The 20,888-nt window shown below is 50.6% G+C and overlaps 1 protein-coding gene across 1 annotated transcript in view; it reads right to left on the bottom strand.

The window, feature by feature from the left end:
• The window catches only part of LOC149461322 (chloride channel protein C-like), a 198,428-nt gene that overhangs the window by 162,974 nt on the left and 14,566 nt on the right, over nucleotides 1-20,888 (bottom strand). The window contains exon 2 of the mRNA XM_089678476.1: nucleotides 9,487-9,529. Coding sequence (XP_089534602.1) covers nucleotides 9,487-9,529 — 43 coding nt within the window. The remainder of the gene's footprint in view (nucleotides 1-9,486; nucleotides 9,530-20,888) is intronic.

Genomic DNA, 20,888 nt, shown 5'->3' with positions numbered 1-20,888 from the left:
CACTGACACCAATGATGGGGTACTATTCCTCCCACTGATACTAATGATGGGGCACTATTCCTCCCACTGACACCAATGATGGGGCACTATTCCTCCCACTGACACCAATGATGGGGCACTATTCCTCCCACTGACACCAATGATGGGGCACTATTCCTCCCACTCATACCAATGATGGGGCACTATTCCTCCCACTGATACCAATGATGGGGCACTATTCCTCCCACTCATACCAATGATGGGGCACTATTCCTTCCACTGACACCAATGATGGGGCACTATTCCTCCCACTGATACTAATGATGGGGCACTATTCCTCCCACTGACACCAATGATGGGGCACTATTCCTCCCACTCATACCAATGATGGGGCACTATTCCCCCCACTGATACCAATGATGGGGCACTATTCCCCCCACTGACACCAATGATGGGACACTATTCCTCCCACTGACACCAATGATGGGACACTATTCCTCCCACTGACACCAATGATGGGACACTATTCCTCCCACTTACACCAATGATGGGACACTATTCCTCCCACTGACGCCAATGATGGGGCACTATTCCTCCCACTGACGCCAATGATGAGGCACTATTCCTCCCACTGACGCCAATGATTGGGCACTATTCCTCCTACTGACGCCAATGATTGGGCACTATTCCTCCCACTGACACCAATGATGGAGCACTATTCCTCCCACTGACACCAATGATGGGGCACTATTCCTCCCACTGACACCAATGATGGGGCACTATTCCTCCCACTGACATCAATGATGGGACACTATTCCTCCCACTGACACCAATGATGGGACACTATTCCTCCCACTGACACCAATGATGGGGCACTATTCCTCCCACTGATACCAACGATGGGACACTATTCATCCCACTGACACCAACGATGGGACACTATTCCTCCCACTGACACCAATGATGGGACACTATTCCTCCCACTGACGCCAATGATGGGGCACTATTCCTCCCACTGACGCCAATGATGAGGCACTATTCCTCCCACTGACGCCAATGATTGGGCACTATTCCTCCCACTGACGCCAATGATTGGGCACTATTCCTCCCACTGACACCAATGATGGAGCACTATTCCTCCCACTGACACCAATGATGGGGCACTATTCCTCCCACTGACACCAATGATAGGGCACTATTCCTCCCACTCATACCAATGATGGGGCACTATTCCTCCCACTCATACCAATGATGGGGCACTATTCCTCCCACTCATACCAATGATGGGGTACTATTCCTTCCACTGACACCAATGATGGGGCACTATTCCTCCCACTCATACCAATGATGGGGCACTATTCCTTCCACTGACACCAATGATGGGGCACTATTCCTCCCACTGATACTAATGATGGGGCACTATTCCTCCCACTGACACCAATGATGGGGCACTATTCCTCCCACTGACACCAATGATGGGGCACTATTCCTCCCACTGACACCAATGATGGGGCACTATTCCTCCCACTCATACCAATGATGGGGCACTATTCCCCCCACTGATACCAATGATGGGGCACTATTCCCCCCACTGACACCAATGATGGGACACTATTCCTCCCACTGACACCAATGATGGGACACTATTCCTCCCACTGACACCAATGATGGGACACTATTCCTCCCACTTACACCAATGATGGGACACTATTCCTCCCACTGACGCCAATGATGGGGCACTATTCCTCCCACTGACGCCAATGATGAGGCACTATTCCTCCCACTGACGCCAATGATTGGGCACTATTCCTCCCACTGACGCCAATGATTGGGCACTATTCCTCCCACTGACACCAATGATGGAGCACTATTCCTCCCACTGACACCAATGATGGGGCACTATTCCTCCCACTGACACCAATGATGGGGCACTATTCCTCCCACTGACACCAATGATGGGACACTATTCCTCCCACTGACACCAATGATGGGACACTATTCCTCCCACTGACACCAATGATGGGGCACTATTCCTCCCACTGATACCAACGATGGGACACTATTCATCCCACTGACACCAACGATGGGACACTATTCCTCCCACTGACACCAATGATGGGACACTATTCCTCCCACTGATGCCAATGATGGGGCACTATTCCTCCCACTGACGCCAATGATGAGGCACTATTCCTCCCACTGACGCCAATGATTGGGCACTATTCCTCCCACTGACGCCAATGATTGGGCACTATTCCTCCCACTGACACCAATGATGGAGCACTATTCCTCCCACTGACACCAATGATGGGGCACTATTCCTCCCACTGACACCAATGATAGGGCACTATTCCTCCCACTGACACCAATGATGGGACACTATTCCTCCCACTGACACCAATGATGGGGCACTATTCCTCCCACTGATACCAACGATGGGACACTATTCATCCCACTGACACCAACGATGGGACACTATTCCTCCCACTGACACCAATGATGGGACACTATTCCTCCCACTGACGCCAATGATGGGGCACTATTCCTCCCACTGACGCCAATGATGAGGCACTATTCCTCCCACTGACGCCAATGATTGGGCACTATTCCTCCCACTGACACCAATGATGGAGCACTATTCCTCCCACTGACACCAATGATGGGGCACTATTCCTCCCACTGACACCAATGATGGGGCACTATTCCTCCCACTGACACCAATGATGGGACACTATTCCTCCCACTGACACCAATGATGGGGCACTATTCCTCCCACTGATACCAACGATGGGACACTATTCATCCCACTGACATCAGTGATGGGGCGCTAGTCCTCCCACTGCAAAATTACAGTTATGAAGTAGCAACGAAAATAATTTTATGGTTGGGGGTCACCACAACATGAGGAACTGTATTAAGGGGTCGCGGCATTAGAAAGGTTGAGAACCACTGGTCTAGTGAATGAAATCAAGTTCTGCTGACTTCCATCATCTAATCATGTTCAAGCAAAAATGCTTTTTTCTATTTTCCTTGCACATGAGTGGGCTTTCTTTGCAAAGTGAATTTTCACCACATTCACTAAGCTACGGGAAAATTCTCTTGCACAGTGAACAGCCCATTTTCCCTTAGTAAATCAACCTCTATATCTCTAGTTATAAAATATCAGCCCTGTGTGTGTTTTGTCTGGTGGCATTGTATGCAGTAAAATAAATATACAATGTAGCCAGACATCAGTGCTTGTGTCTTGGCAGTTGCTTGGCTTAGGCTTTACTGACACCAGCCACCCACACAGACACAGTAGCTTCTGTCATCTCTCAATGGGACTGAGTGGTGTGCCAGGGGAGATTAGATCAAGGAGATAGACAGAGGGAAGCTGTGAGATGGAAACATTGGCAAGGCTCCACCAACCTCCACCTGGAAAGAGCTGCTATTGGCTGCAGCCTGCAGAGGAACAGCCTGCTCTCCAGCCTGAGGAGGATTGCTGGGAGCTGTTAGGGATCATAAGGAATATAGTCCCCAGGGAAACAGCCCTGAAGACTAAAATACTGTGTAGAACCAGAAGTCCCAGGAACAGTGGAGTTCTGCAGGGAGACAGAGAAGCAGAAGCCTAAGCTACAGAGTCTCACATGGAACCAAGAGACAGGTGTGGGGACAGTGTGCTGCTTGGATGGACCTATGTTAACCTAGAAACTGCTGCTGCTGCTTGGTAACCTACTGCATGAGTATAGGAAGTCTGCAGTGTTCATCTGGGTGTGACCGGATCAGTGCCTGCAGAACAAGCTGATCCAGGCTATGACCAGACATGGGGCTGAGGACTGCTTATGATCAAGGTGTGCTTCAGGACTTGTTGCCGGCAAAGAGAAAGGTGTCACCAGACACCACCACCAGCTCCAGTGGTGGACCCCTAAGCCTCTCACCAGGCAACTATAGGTGACCGAAGACATAGAGAGTGTAAGAGGTCTCTTAGCTGGGCCTTGCTTTGCTACTCACTTATTGGACAGCATTACCTTCTTCCAGGATTAGTTTGGAGACCACTTTTTGAGAAGTCCCTTTTAACTGGACTCTGCCATTTCAGAGACTTCTTGCTATTTGTGGGATTACAAACTTGTTTGAACTCTCCAATGCGAACTAGGAGCCCCATTGTCGACCACCAACAGATTTATGCACTGGCCAGTGGAAGGGGGAGGTATAATGAGAGACTGTGTTATTATAGCCCCCAGATTAGTGAAGGTGTTCCCTCAGTTAGGGGTTAGATCCCAGTTTGGAACAAGATGACAGTGTATTCTGTAAATTTTTTCCCAACTGTCATTGCAACATAATTTGTGCTGTTATTGTTTGCTGCTATTTATTGTTACCCTTTTTTTCCTTCTCTGGGCAGCTTCAAACAAATAAACAAGCATTCTTTCAGTAACGAGGTATGTCAGAGAGTGTGATACCACTCAGGGGGTCATTGGCACTCTGAACAGGGGACCAGAACAACAACAGTTCCTTCAGGGTAGCACAACAAGTATATTAATACAGTATACATAACTCCAAACTGTCCCTGATTTCAAGGGACTGTCCCTGATTTGGGACAAAGTCCCTCTGTCCCTCTTTCCTCCTCATTTGTCCCTCGTTTTGGTCTGATCTATACAGTTATTATTATTATTATACAGGATTTATATAGCACCAACAGTTTGCTCAGCGCTTTACAATATAACGGGAGACAATACAGCAACAATACAGTTCAATAAAAGAGGGAAAGGAGGGCCCTGCTCCTTGGAGCTTACAATCTAGGAGGAAGAGGCTAGTGGTACAAAAGGTAGTAACTGTGGGGGATGGACTGGTTGGAAGAGTAGAAGATTCCATTATTAGCTGAGGGCAGGATAGGCTTCCCTGAAGAGATAGGTTTTCAGAGATTGCCTAAAAGTGAGCAGAGTAGGCGATAGTCTGATAAATTGGGGTAGAGAGTTCCAGAGGATGGGGGAAGCTCTGGAAAAGTCCTGGAGACGAGCATGGGAGGAGGAGACAAGGGAGCTAGAGAGCAGGAGGTCTTGCGAGGAGCAAAGAGTACGGTTTGGGTGATATTTAGAGACAAGATCAGTGATGTAATTTGGGACAGAGTTATAAATGGCTTTATACGTTATTGTTAATGTTTTGAATTGTATCCGTTGGGCAATGGGAAGCCAGTGGAGGGATTGGCAGAGAGGAGTGGCAGATACAGAACAGTTAGTAAGGTAGATAAGTCTGGCAGCAGCATTCATGATAGACTGAAGAGGGGATAGCCTGCGATTAGGTAGGCCAATGACGAGGGAGATACAATAGTCAAGGCGAGATATAACAAAGGAGTGAATAAGTTGCTTAGTGGTTTCCAAGGTTAGGAACGGCCGTATCTTGGAGATGTTGCAGATGTGAAGTCTACAAGATTTGGACAGTGATTGGATTTGGGGGTGAAAGGACAGATGGGAGTCAAGGATTATACCTAGTACCTACAGTGGCTTAGTGGTTAGCATGTCTGCCTTGCAGTAAATGGGTCATGGGTTCAATTCCTGACCATGGTGCCTCCTGCATGGAGTTTGCATGTTCTCCCTGTGCTTGTGTGGGTTTCCTCCCACACTCCAAAGACATGCTGGTAGGTTAATTGGATCCTGTCTAAATTGGCCCTAGTATATGTATGAATGTGAGTTAGGGACCTTAGATTGTACACTCCTTGAGGGTTAGGAACTGATGTGAATGTACAATATATATGTGTAAAGTGCTGTGTAAATTGACAGCACTATATAAGTACCTGAAATAATTAGTACCCTGGCATGAGGGGAGGGACTGATGATTGTGTTATTGATCTTGATGGAGAAGTTTCACAATGGTAAACCTTTCATCCAGTTTCTAAATGGTTGCATTTGTATATTCTAAAGCCTTTATAAAGGAATAGTAGTTCTAAAAAAAGCACTTGTGGGTTCAACTAACTTTTTTTGTATAATTCTCCTTTTGGGGGCGTGACAGGGTGTGTGTCCTACGCCTACATACATTTCCTAATAGGTGTCCCTCGTTCCCATCTCATAAAGTTGGGAGGTATGCAGTATATAGTAACAAGTATTATGCTTTTAACTCAACCCTATCGCTACTCCAAACACTTCAACTAGCAGCAGACTAAGAATATTAATCTGTCTGGGGGCAGCAACTTTGATCTTGGCTCTCTTCACTCTCTTCCTGTAACTATGTAGTGTTCAGATGGATGCAAACATAGGGGTTGATTTATTAAAGGCAAATAGACTGTGCACTTTGCAAGTTCAGTTGCTCCAAAATTTAGTAGATTATGTGAATCTTCACTTTTCAAAGAATACCCAATCACATGCAAGGAAAATAATAACAGCATTTTTGCTTGCACATGATTGGATGATGGAAGTAAACAGAGCTTCACCTCGTTTACTAAGTTCTTGCAAAGTGCACAGTCTATTAGCTTTTAGTAAATCAACCCCATTGTGCGCAATGAAGAAACATCAGCATCAGAAAACAGCAGCAGCCATAGGTCTGCAAGAGAGCATGGATTGGAGTCGCCACCCACTGATCTGGAAAGGTACTTTCTTCTTCTACACATTGCTGCTTTTTTTTTTTGTGCCACTGTCAGTTTAATTTGCATGAGAAACTTTATTGTGATGATTGCTGATAGAACTGCTGACATTGAATATTTATGTGCCATACACCTAGCAAAGCAGCATCTTCACTATATGCAGCACCTGCCGTATACTTAGCGGAGTTAGGTACAGGATCCAGATATATAGGAAAATAGTTCTCTCTGGAGACTACAAATGTCAATACTCACAAAAGCTTCTCTGAGCTCTGAGCACTGAGCATACCTGAGGCATTACAAGCAGAGCTTTAGGTGCTTTCAGAATAGCAAGAAGGGTCGGTCAGTGTAAACATTCGTCTTCCCAATAGGAATTATTTGATTTCTGCACCAGCTGCTAAAAAATGCATTAGAGAAGCTTTATAATGGAAGACCTTTATGTATGAATCAGAAATAGTGAATTTCCTAAATTTTATATATAAGCTTATGAAAAAAAGGCAGTGCTATGACAATGAGAAACTTCCAGTAAACCGTAGCAACCACATCAGGCGGGTCCCCTAGATAGGGTCTGAAAGCTAGGTGTTGGTATAGGTTACTGCACCTAATGTAGTCTATACATTTAATTGTGCCTGTGTTATTGTAGAAAAAAAAGTAGAAAAAGGAAAAACAGGACCATCCAAGTTTTTTCTAAGAAAAATTATGTTGAGGATAAGAACGGCTGCTGAGTTATTATGTTAATCACCTAGCCACTTTCTGAGTATTCCAGTCCTCTAAAATGAACACTGGCCAAATCATTTCCTCTACATATTCAGATTGTAAGTATAACATCAGGGGCGGACTGACAACTCATGGGGCCCCCGGGCAATAAGAGATCATGGGGCCCCTGTGTCCTCGCTCACACTCAAACCACACCCAAAAAAGCCTATGAAAGGTACCAGGGGCATGTCATGGGGTCCCCTACTGAGCCTGCCTGAGTGCCCAAATGATCAGTCTGCCCCTGTATAACATTGATTTGGAGAAAACAGTCCTGCAATGCCATATATTAGGTTACAATCTTTCTGTACATCAGTTACAGCGTGTTTACTGTAAATGATAAAATGACTATTTTGCATCTCTAAGTAAAAAACCCACAGGTGTGCTTATGAATCAGACAAACTTGCAAGGTAAACTTGCCAAAGGGACAGAAGCAAATACAGGTCATAGAGGAGAGTATATTGATTGGTTTGCATGAAAGTTAAAGCACCTACAAGCTATGGTATTTGTACACTGGATTTCTTTTTTCTTTTAATACTAGTAATGGCGGTGATGAGCATTAAAATGAAACTGCGATAGTGCCACGGCAATCAGATTTTGAGGAGAACTGACTAACTGCCACTTACATCACCAGTGAATGGACTCCTGGGCCTGTGACATGTCCCAGAAGGTTGTGGACCAGTGACGTTAATACAGGCAGTGATAATACTATGTCCCAGAAGGTTGTGGACCAGTGACATTAATACAGGCAGTGATAATACTATGTCCCAGAAGGTTGTGGACCAGTGACATTAATACAGGCAGTGATAATACTATGTCCCAGAAGGTTGTGGACCAGTGACATTAATACAGGTATCAGTGATAATACTATGTCCCAGAAGCTTGTGGGCCAGTGACGCTAATACAGTGATCAGTGATAATACAATACACTGTCACTGTACTAATGACACTGGCTGGGCAGGGGTTAACATCTAGGTCCATCAAGTGGTTAAATGTGCCCTAATATGAGAAATATGTGTAAACTGAGCTGCTGTTTACTAATAGATCTCTGCTTTTCAGGGATGAGAAGTAGAGATTTTTCCCTCTGTACACAGCTTTTTGTTCAATGTCAACACAGTGCTCTGGACTGTGATTGTACACAGAAGATCAGCAGGTCCCGGGCCGTAAATCATTGACTTGCTGACAGGCTCCCGCTGTGTACAATCACAGTGGGAGTAGGCAGGCAGCGACGTATGGGTACGTCACTTTGCCTGGGCCACCCGTCCACAGTAAATTGGGGGCGGGCAGTCCATAAGTGGTTAAAGAGCTTCAGTCAAGTTTCCAAAAATGAAAAGCCAGCAGCTACAAAAAACTGTATCTATTGACTTTTAATATAGAGACACTCGCCTGTCCAGGGATCCAGTGCCGTCCTCACCCAGGCCGGTTCTTCACTGGTCATCAGGTCCCTTATGCCAGCATGTTAACCATGGACCTCCGGCTGTGACTCCTTGCAGCTTCACAGCCAGCTCTGCACTGCACTTGTGAGAGCCCTGCTATGCTTTGTGAATGGACTCCTGGGCCTGTGACATGTCCCAGAAGGTTGTGGGCCAGGGGTAGACGAACTTCTGCTCCAATAACCTAGGTGGTCGGTCCCAGAACTAGGTACCTGCTCCGCCACCCCAAAAAATATTTTCCAAATATGGAGGGGAGAGCTGAACTTCCCCTTTTGGATGAAGTTCCACTTTAAGTTTAGCACTTTTGTACATCTGCTTGTCTACATTAAAGTGGAACTTTAGTCAGAAAATTAAGTCTTGCTAGATCACTTCAGGCTGGTCCCTTTTACAGGTATAGCTATGTAAACCATTAAAAATAAGTGTCTATATTGTTTGAAATCCAGTAATGCACTGTCTCACCCTGCTCTGCACATGCTCAGTTGCTCTCTTTTTGGCACTGTGTTCAAAATCAGAGCCACTAAACGCTGATCTGCTGACAGATTTTCTGCTGCTCAGGGGCTCTGGGCTTCAACAAAATGGCAGCCTCTGGCAAGAAGAAACAGGAGCAATGCTGGAGGCAATTTACAGCACACACTAATTTTGGTAGCATAATTACTAATATGGAATGTATGTTCCTTGCTAAAGAACAGTTATTTTTATCAAATTGTTATGGGTAAAGTTCCACTTTAATGCCTGCTTGCTAATCAATAATTTGTGGTTTACAGTTCAACTTACTGATATGAGCCCTTGATTCGTGTGTATCCAGATCTCCAGCATACTGCAATGAAAGAAGATTTTGACAATGTATTATAAGAAAAAGCCAAGCGCAAACACATATTTCCATTGAGTATGTACAGAATGTATTTGAACTTTATGTGCTAAGCTTTAAAAGTTTATCTCAAGCCAATACTATTTTCATTTGTTTAGGATAAAGTAAAGTGGTATCAACCCCAAAAGCAAACATTTATTATATTGCAGCTAACCAATTCTTAGATGTGATGGCTGCATTTGTTTTTGTTTTGTTTTTTTTCATTTTCATCTGGTGATCCAGCTAGTAAGGCTGCTGTTTTTCAAAAGAACAAGCTCTCTTGCAGATGTAGTAGTTACAGGAATGAGAGAACCCATTCAACAGTAACAGGTTTTTACCATTTATTTATGTAAAACCTTTATTCCCCCACAAAAAAATGTTTGCTGTAACTTATTATAAAGTGTTAGCAGGAGTTCAGCTTGAAATCAGCTAGTACATCTAACACTACCCCCCAAGACTGACAATGCTGTTGTCCAAATATGCCCCCTGTGTACTGAAATACAGGAGTTGTGTCACTGGGAAGATCACGAGGTGAAAACAGAGGGGAAAAAAGTCTAAAATAAAACAAAACTAGTAAAGCCATGACATCTAATGATGGTATGGGGTTTAATATAGCTTTAATCTCTATAGAGAGCATAGTACAGCTTTTTTTTCCTATAGGTTTTTCTCTGTATTTAAGGATAGCAGTTATACTACTCTATGTCTAAATGTAATTTACTTATTTTTTACAGGCAAACAACCAAGAAATTAGATTATTTTTATCATTCAAAGCAAACTTGCCCATCCACCTATGTCTCCATGCTTCATTTTATTGAGAAATCATTTTGAAACCACCCCCCATCGCCACCACCAACAGTCCATCTTGAGTAAGGGCAGATGATTCATGTAGTATTTACATCCTGGAATCCATCTGCCCATAGCTCAGTCATGCAGGCAGGAGGGTGTGCTTAGCTGAGAAAAATGCTACTCCCAATGAAAGAAATACAAAAAGCCCACGCAGACTCCTGGGATGTATGACATCATTCTGGCCTAAGCCAGAAACCAGGAAGCAACTGAAGAAATGTAAAAAAATAAAATAAAAGTAAATACATTATACATCCTATCTTTTTACTAATGCTAGCAGCATAAGGATTAAAATGGTTAAAGTACAACTAAAGGCAAAAGGTTTTTTTTCACTTGTGGATAGAGTGGAGAGGGATTAGAACACCTGTCAGGCTTTTATTGCTATATGTGCCCCCATTAGGGAGCTTCCTCCTCTCTATTTGTCCTCTTTACCATTATTACTGAAAGTGAAAGAAGAAGAAAAATCTGAATTTTGGGTTGTCCCCCCAAACAGTAATAGAGGGGAAATCTTCCAATGGGGCACTAGTTCTGATGACTCTGGCCACAACCAGGGATTCCCTCACTTTGCAGGGATTTCCTCTCACTTCCTGTTTTGGCTATGGGACAGAAAGTGAAGGGAAATTTCCCCAGTGAGACACAGATGGCAAAAATAAAATTCACAGGGGTTATAACTAGAGATGAGCGAATTATTCAAAAATTCGATTCGACTGATTCGGCGAATTCGTGAAAAAATTTCGATTCGAGTCGAATATATTCGCCGCGAATTTAACTTATAAAAGGGTGTATATAGGCTTCAGAGAGCCTTTATATTAGTGCAGAACACTGTACCTTTAATTTAAATGCCCTTGGAGTCTGCTGTGGAAGAGAAATAATACTGACAGTCAATATGACATGCAGATGAGTGCCGTCGATCTTAGAATCACCGCACACTTCACTCATTTGGGCAGTCACGGGGCCAAAACCAGAGTGTGGAGCCACAGTGTGGCGGTGGAGGCAGCAGCAATGGGAGGCCATACAGCACCCTATGACAAAAATGGAAACCACCAGCAGTGTGAGGAGACCTGAAAGTGGCACATGGCAGAGTGTGGCGATGGAGACAGCAGCAATGGGAGGCCGTACAGGGACCCATGACACACTCTGGACCTGGCAGCAGCATGAGGAGGCGGTACAGGGGCCCATGACAGATTACGGGCCTGGCAGCAGCATGAGGAGTCGGTACGGGGGCCCATGGCAGATTACGGGCCTGGCAGCAGCAATGGGAGGCCGTACAGGGACCCATGACACACTCTGGACCTGGCAGCAGCATGAGGAGGCGGTACAGGGGCCCATGACAGATTACGGGCCTGGCAGCAGCATGAGGAATCGGTACGGGGGCCCATGACACACTCTGGACCTGGCAGCAGCATGAGGAGGCGGTACAGGGGCGTATGACAGATTACGAGCCTGGCAGCAGCAACTTGGAAAGGAGGACGTTCAGCTTCTGCACCGTCGGGTGCGTGCTCGCAAACTGTTGTCTCTTGGAAACGGATTCCAAGAAAGACTGCTGACGGAATCCGTGAAGAGGAGTAGCAGGAGAAGGAGCATCTGAACGAGCGGAATATGCCAACAAGCGACAACAGGGGCCCATGACAGATTACGGGCCTGGCAGCAGCATGAGGAGTCGGTACGGGGGCCCATGGCAGATTACGGGCCTGGCAGCAGCAATGGGAGGCCCGTAATCTGCCAGCACCCTATGACAAAAAATGGAACACACCAGCAGTGTGTGAGGAGACCTGAAAGTGGCACATGGCAGAGTGTGGCGATGGAGACAGCAGCAATGGGAGGCCGTACAGGGACCCATGAGAGACTCTGGACCTGGCAGCAGCATGAGGAGGCGGTACAGGGGCCCATGGCAGATTAGGGGCCTGGCAGCAGCAATGGGAGGCCCGTAATCTGCCAGCACCCTATGACAAAAAATGGAACACACCAGCAGTGTGTAAGGAGACCTGAAAGTGGCACATGGCAGAGTGTGGCGATGGAGACAGCAGCAATGGGAGGCCGTACAGGGACCCATGAGAGACTCTGGACCTGGCAGCAGCATGAGGAGGCGGTACAGGGGCCCATGGCAGATTAGGGGCCTGGCAGCAGCTATGGGAGGCCCGTAATCTGCCAGCACCCTATGACAAAAAATGGAACACACCAGCAGTGTGAGGAGACCTGAAAGTGGCACATGGCAGAGTGTGGCGATGGAGACAGCAGCAATGGGAGGCCGTACAGGGACCCATGAGAGACTCTGGACCTGGCAGCAGCATGAGGAGGCGGTACAGGGGCCCATGGCAGATTACGGGCCTGGCAGCAGCAATGGGAGGCCCGTAATCTGCCAGCACCCTATGACAAAAAATGTAACACACCAGCAGTGTGAGGAGACCTGAAAGTGGCACATGGCAGAGTGTGGCGATGGAGACAGCAGCAATGGGAGGCGGTTCAGGGACCCATGAGAAACTGTGGACCTGGCAGCAGCATGAGGAGGCGGTACAGGGGCCCATGGCAGATTAAGGCCTGGCAGCAGCAATGGGAGGCCCGTAATCTGCCAGCACCCTATGACAAAATGGAACCCTGGGCTGGGGCAGGCAGAACCGCCGTATCTTTACCACGGTTTTCCCAGGCCACCGAATGGCGACGCTGCATATGCTGACGCAACGCTGTAGTCCCAACATGGGCCCGCTGGCCACGCTTGACTTTCTGGCCACATAGTCGACATACGGCTACGTTTACTTCCTCGGGCGGCTTGACAAAAATTGCCACACCGCCGAGTAGGAAACTTTGCCCCCGCTACTCCTCACTGGCTGACTGCTACTTCCTCCGTGCACACCGGCACCACTACTGGCCGTGGTGGTAGGCTGCAGTGGAGCTGGTGCTCTACTCCGTGGCCGTTTGCCTCCACTGACACTGCTGCGACCCTGCTGCCTCCTGGCAGCAGCAATGGGAGGCCGTACAGAGACCCATGACACACTCTGGACCTGGCAGCAGCATGAAGAGGCGGTACAGGGGCCCATGGCAGATTACGGGCCTGGCAGCAGCAATGGGAGGCCCGTAATCTGCCAGCACCCTATGACAAAAAATGTAACACAACAGCAGTGTGAGGAGACCTGAAAGTGGCACATGGCAGAGTGTGGCGATGGAGAAAGCAGCAATGGGAGGCCGTACAGGGACCCATGAGAGACTCTGGACCTGGCAGCAGCATGAGGAGGCGGTACAGGGGCCCATGGCAGATTAGGGGCCTGGCAGCAGCAATGGGAGGCCCGTAATCTGCCAGCACCCTATGACAAAAAATGGAACACACCAGCAGTGTGAGGAGACCTGAAAGTGGCACATGGCATGAGACACTGTGGACCTGGCAGCAGCATGAGGAGGCGGTACAGGGGCCCATGGCAGATTAGGGGCCTGGCAGCAGCTATGGGAGGCCCGTAATCTGCCAACACCCTATGACAAAAAATGGAACACACCAGCAGTGTGTGAGGAGACCTGAAAGTGGCACATGGCAGAGTGTGGCGATGGAGACAGCAGCAATGGGAGGCCGTACAGGGACCCATGAGAGACTCTGGACCTGGCAGCAGCATGAGGAGGCGGTACAGGGGCCCATGGCAGATTAGGGGCCTGGCAGCAGCAATGGGAGGCCCGTAATCTGCCAGCACCCTATGACAAAAAATGGAACACACCAGCAGTGTGAGGAGACCTGAAAGTGGCACATGGCATGAGACACTGTGGACCTGGCAGCAGCATGAGGAGGCGGTACAGGGGCCCATGGCAGATTAGGGGCCTGGCAGCAGCTATGGGAGGCCCGTAATCTGCCAGCACCCTATGACAAAAAATGGAACACAACAGCAGTGTGAGGAGACCTGAAAGTGGCACATGGCATGAGACACTGTGGACCTGGCAGCAGTATGAGGAGGCGGTACAGGGGCCCATGGCAGATTAGGGGCCTGGCAGCAGCTAGGGGAGGCCCGTAATCTGCCAGCACCCTATGACAAAAAATGGAACACACCAGCAGTGTGTGAGGAGACCTGAAAGTGGCACATGGCATGAGACACTGTGGACCTGGCAGCAGCATGAGGAGGCGGTACAGGGGCCCATGGCAGATTAGGGGCCTGGCAGCAGCTATGGGAGGCCCGTAATCTGCCAGCACCCTATGACAAAAAATGGAACACACCAGCAGTGTGTGAGGAGACCTGAAAGTGGCACATGGCAGAGTGTGGCGATGGAGACAGCAGCAATGGGAGGCCGTACAGGGACCCATGAGAGACTCTGGACCTGGCAGCAGCATGAGGAGGCGGTACAGGGGCCCATGGCAGATTACGGGCCTGGCAGCAGCAATTGGAGGCCCGTAATCTGCCAGCACCCTATGACAAAAAATGGAACACAACAGCAGTGTGAGGAGACCTGAAAGTGGCACATGGCATGAGACACTGTGGACCTGGCAGCAGCATGAGGAGGCGGTACAGGGGCCCATGGCAGATTAGGGGCCTGGCAGCAGCTATGGGAGGCCCGTAATCTGCCAGCACCCTATGACAAAAAATGGAACACACCAGCAGTGTGTGAGGAGACCTGAAAGTGGCACATGGCATGAGACACTGTGGACCTGGCAGCAGCATGAGGAGGCGGTACAGGGGCCCATGGCAGATTAGGGGCCTGGCAGCAGCTATGGGAGGCCCGTAATCTGCCAGCACCCTATGACAAAAAATGGAACGCACCAGCAGTGTGTGAGGAGACTTGAAAGTGGCACATGGCAGAGTGTGGCGATGGAGACAGCAGCAATGGGAGGCCGTACAGGGACCCATGAGACACTGTGGACCTGGCAGCAGCATGAGGAGGCGGTACAGGGGCCCATGGCAGATTAGGGGCCTGGCAGCAGCTATGGGAGGCCCGTAATCTGCCAGCACCCTATGACAAAAAATGGAACACACCAGCAGTGTGAGGAGACCTGAAAGTGGCACATGGCATGAGACACTGTGGACCTGGCAGCAGCATGAGGAGGCGGTACAGGGGCCCATGGCAGATTAGGGGCCTGGCAGCAGCTATGGGAGGCCCGTAATCTGCCAGCACCCTATGACAAATAATGGAACACACCAGCAGTGTGTGAGGAGACCTGAAAGTGGCACATGGCAGAGTGTGGCGATGGAGACAGCAGCAATGGGAGGCAGTACAGGGACCCATGAGAGACTCTGGACCTGGCAGCAGCATGAGGAGGTGGTACAGGGGCCCATGGCAGATTACGGGCCTGGCAGCAGCAATGGGAGGCCCGTAATCTGCCAGCACCCTATGACAAAAAATGGAACACAACAGCAGTGTGAGGAGACCTGAAAGTGGAACATGGCATGAGACACTGTGGACCTGGCAGCAGTATGAGGAGGCGGTACAGGGGCCCATGGCAGATTAGGGGCCTGGCAGCAGCTATGGGAGGCCCGTAATATGCCAGCACCCTATGACAAAAAATGGAACACACCAGCAGTGTGTGAGGAGACCTGAAAGTGGCACATGGCATGAGACACTGTGGACCTGGCAGCAGCATGAGGAGGCGGTACAGGGGCCCATGGCAGATTAAGGGCCTGGCAGCAGCTATGGGAGGCCCGTAATCTGCCAGCACCCTATGACAAAAAATGGAACACACCAGCAGTGTGTGAGGAGACCTGAAAGTGGCACATGGCATGAGACACTGTGGACCTGGCAGCAGCATGAGGAGGCGGTAAAGGGGCCCATGGCAGATTAGGGGCCTGGCAGCAGCTATGGGAGGCCCGTAATCTGCCAGCACCCTATGACAAAAAATGAAACACACCAGCAGTGTGTGAGGAGACCTGAAAGTGGCACATGGCAGAGTGTGGCGATGGAGACAGCAGCAATGGGAGGCCGTACAGGGACCCATGAGAGACTCTGGACCTGGCAGCAGCATGAGGAGGCGGTACAGGGGCCCATGGCAGATTAGGGGCCTGGCAGCAGCTATGGGAGGCCCGTAATCTGCCAGCACCCTATGACAAAAAATGGAACACACCAGCAGTGTGTGAGGAGACCTGAAAGTGGCACATGGCAGAGTGTCGCGATGGAGACAGCAGCAATGGGAGGCCGTACAGGGACCCATGAGACACTGTGGACCTGGCAGCAGCATGAGGAGGCGGTACAGGGGCCCATGGCAGATTAGGGGCCTGGCAGCAGCTATGGGAGGCCCGTAATCTGCCAGCACCCTATGACAAAAAATGGAACACACCAGCATTGTGAGGAGACCTGAAAGTGGCACATGGCATGAGACACTGTGGACCTGGCAGCAGCATGAGGAGGTGGTACAGGGTCCCATGGCAGATTAGGGGCCTGGCAGCAGCTATGGGAGGCCCGTAATCTGCCAGCACCCGATGACAAAAAATGTAACACACCAGCAGTGTGTGAGGAGACCTGAAAGTGGCACATGGCAGAGTGTGGCGATGGAGACAGCAGCAATGGGAGGCCGTACAGGGACCCATGAGAGACTGTGGACCTGGCAGCAGCATGAGGAGGCAGTATAGGGGCCCATGGCAGATTAGGGGCCTGGCAGCAGCTATGGGAGGCCCGTAATCTGCCAGCACCCTATGACAAAAAATGGAACACACCAGCAGTGTGTGAGGAGACCTGAAAGTGGCACATGGCAGAGTGTGGCGATGGAGACAGCAGCAATGGGAGGCCGTACAGGGACCCATGAGAGACTCTGGACCTGGCAGCAGCATGAGGAGGCGGTACAGGGGCCCATGGCAGATTACGGGCCTGGCAGCAGCAATGGGAGGCCCGTAATCTGCCAGCACCCTATGACAAAAAATGGAACACAACAGCAGTGTGAGGAGACCTGAAAGTGGCACATGGCATGAGACACTGTGGACCTGGCAGCAGCATGAGGAGGCGGTACAGGGGCCCATGGCAGATTAGGGGCCTGGCAGCAGCTATGGGAGGCCCGTAATCTGCCAGCACCCTATGACAAAAAATGGAACACACCAGCAGTGTGTGAGGAGACCTGAAAGTGGCACATGGCATGAGACACTGTGGACCTGGCAGCAGCATGAGGAGGCGGTACAGGGGCCCATGGCAGATTAGGGGCCTGGCAGCAGCTATGGGAGGCCCGTAATCTGCCAGCACCCTATGACAAAAAATGGAACGCACCAGCAGTGTGTGAGGAGACTTGAAAGTGGCACATGGCAGAGTGTGGCGATGGAGACAGCAGCAATAGGAGGCCGTACAGGGACCCATGAGACACTGTGGACCTGGCAGCAGCATGAGGAGGCGGTACAGGGGCCCATGGCAGATTAGGGGCCTGGCAGCAGCTATGGGAGGCCCGTAATCTGCCAGCACCCTATGACAAAAAATGGAACACACCAGCAGTGTGAGGAGACCTGAAAGTGGCACATGGCATGAGACACTGTGGACCTGGCAGCAGCATGAGGAGGCGGTACAGGGGCCCATGGCAGATTAGGGGCCTGGCAGCAGCTATGGGAGGCCCGTAATCTGCCAGCACCCTATGACAAATAATGGAACACACCAGCAGTGTGTGAGGAGACCTGAAAGTGGCACATGGCAGAGTGTGGCGATGGAGACAGCAGCAATGGGAGGCAGTACAGGGACCCATGAGAGACTCTGGACCTGGCAGCAGCATGAGGAGGTGGTACAGGGGCCCATGGCAGATTACGGGCCTGGCAGCAGCAATGGGAGGCCCGTAATCTGCCAGCACCCTATGACAAAAAATGGAACACAACAGCAGTGTGAGGAGACCTGAAAGTGGAACATGGCATGAGACACTGTGGACCTGGCAGCAGTATGAGGAGGCGGTACAGGGGCCCATGGCAGATTAGGGGCCTGGCAGCAGCTATGGGAGGCCCGTAATATGCCAGCACCCTATGACAAAAAATGGAACACACCAGCAGTGTGTGAGGAGACCTGAAAGTGGCACATGGCATGAGACACTGTGGACCTGGCAGCAGCATGAGGAGGCGGTACAGGGGCCCATGGCAGATTAAGGGCCTGGCAGCAGCTATGGGAGGCCCGTAATCTGCCAGCACCCTATGACAAAAAATGGAACACACCAGCAGTGTGTGAGGAGACCTGAAAGTGGCACATGGCATGAGACACTGTGGACCTGGCAGCAGCATGAGGAGGCGGTACAGGGGCCCATGGCAGATTAGGGGCCTGGCAGCAGCTATGGGAGGCCCGTAATCTGCCAGCACCCTATGACAAAAAATGAAACACACCAGCAGTGTGTGAGGAGACCTGAAAGTGGCACATGGCAGAGTGTGGCGATGGAGACAGCAGCAATGGGAGGCCGTACAGGGACCCATGAGAGACTCTGGACCTGGCAGCAGCATGAGGAGGCGGTACAGGGGCCCATGGCAGATTAGGGGCCTGGCAGCAGCTATGGGAGGCCCGTAATCTGCCAGCACCCTATGACAAAAAATGGAACACACCAGCAGTGTGTGAGGAGACCTGAAAGTGGCACATGGCAGAGTGTCGCGATGGAGACAGCAGCAATGGGAGGCCGTACAGGGACCCATGAGACACTGTGGACCTGGCAGCAGCATGAGGAGGCGGTACAGGGGCCCATGGCAGATTAGGGGCCTGGCAGCAGCTATGGGAGGCCCGTAATCTGCCAGCACCCTATGACAAAAAATGGAACACACCAGCATTGTGAGGAGACCTGAAAGTGGCACATGGCATGAGACACTGTGGACCTGGCAGCAGCATGAGGAGGTGGTACAGGGTCCCATGGCAGATTAGGGGCCTGGCAGCAGCTATGGGAGGCCCGTAATCTGCCAGCACCCGATGACAAAAAATGTAACACACCAGCAGTGTGTGAGGAGACCTGAAAGTGGCACATGGCAGAGTGTGGCGATGGAGACAGCAGCAATGGGAGGCCGTACAGGGACCCATGAGAGACTGTGGACCTGGCAGCAGCATGAGGAGGCAGTATAGGGGCCCATGGCAGATTAGGGGCCTGGCAGCAGCTATGGGAGGCCCGTAATCTGCCAGCACCCTATGACAAAAAATGGAACACACCAGCAGTGTGTGAGGAGACCTGAAGGTGGCACATGGCAGAGTGTGGCGATGGAGACAGCAGCAATGGGAGGCCGTACAGGGACCCATGAGAGACTCTGGACCTGGCAGCAGCATGAGGAGGCGGTACAGGGGCCCATGGCAGATTACGGGCCTGGCAGCAGCAATGGGAGGCCCGTAATCTGCCAGCACCCTATGACAAAAAATGGAACACAACAGCAGTGTGAGGAGACCTGAAAGTGGCACATGGCAGAGTGTGGCGATGGAGAAAGCAGCAATGGGAGGCCGTACAGGGACCCATGAGAGACTCTGGACCTGGCAGCAGCATGAGGAGGCGGTACAGGGGCCCATGGCAGATTAGGGGCCTGGCAGCAGCAATGGGAGGCCCGTAATCTGCCAGCACCCTATGACAAAAAATGGAACACACCAGCAGTGTGAGGAGACCTGAAAGTGGCACATGGCATGAGACACTGTGGACCTGGCAGCAGCATGAGGAGGCGGTACAGGGGCCCATGGCAGATTAGGGGCCTGGCAGCAGCTATGGGAGGCCCGTAATCTGCCAACACCCTATGACAAAAAATGGAACACACCAGCAGTGTGTGAGGAGACCTGAAAGTGGCACATGGCAGAGTGTGGCGATGGAGACAGCAGCAATGGGAGGCCGTACAGGGACCCATGAGAGACTCTGGACCTGGCAGCAGCATGAGGAGGCGGTACAGGGGCCCATGGCAGATTAGGGGCCTGGCAGCAGCAATGGGAGGCCCGTAATCTGCCAGCACCCTATGACAAAAAATGGAACACACCAGCAGTGTGAGGAGACCTGAAAGTGGCACATGGCATGAGACACTGTGGACCTGGCAGCAGCATGAGGAGGCGGTACAGGGGCCCATGGCAGATTAGGGGCCTGGCAGCAGCTATGGGAGGCCCGTAATCTGCCAGCACCCTATGACAAAAAATGGAACACAACAGCAGTGTGAGGAGACCTGAAAGTGGCACATGGCATGAGACACTGTGGACCTGGCAGCAGTATGAGGAGGCGGTACAGGGGCCCATGGCAGATTAGGGGCCTGGCAGCAGCTAGGGGAGGCCCGTAATCTGCCAGCACCCTATGACAAAAAATGGAACACACCAGCAGTGTGTGAGGAGACCTGAAAGTGGCACATGGCATGAGACACTGTGGACCTGGCAGCAGCATGAGGAGGCGGTACAGGGGCCCATGGCAGATTAGGGGCCTGGCAGCAGCTATGGGAGGCCCGTAATCTGCCAGCACCCTATGACAAAAAATGGAACACACCAGCAGTGTGTGAGGAGACCTGAAAGTGGCACATGGCAGAGTGTGGCGATGGAGACAGCAGCAATGGGAGGCAGTACAGGGACCCATGAGAGACTCTGGACCTGGCAGCAGCATGAGGAGGTGGTACAGGGGCCCATGGCAGATTACGGGCCTGGC

The sequence above is a fragment of the Staurois parvus genome, unplaced genomic scaffold (assembly GCF_062004578.1).
Source record: "Staurois parvus isolate SC_StPar_1 unplaced genomic scaffold, SC_StPar_1.0 ptg000205l, whole genome shotgun sequence".
NCBI classification, from domain to species: domain Eukaryota; kingdom Metazoa; phylum Chordata; class Amphibia; order Anura; family Ranidae; genus Staurois; species Staurois parvus.
This window is presented reverse-complemented; position numbering and strand designations above follow the sequence as displayed.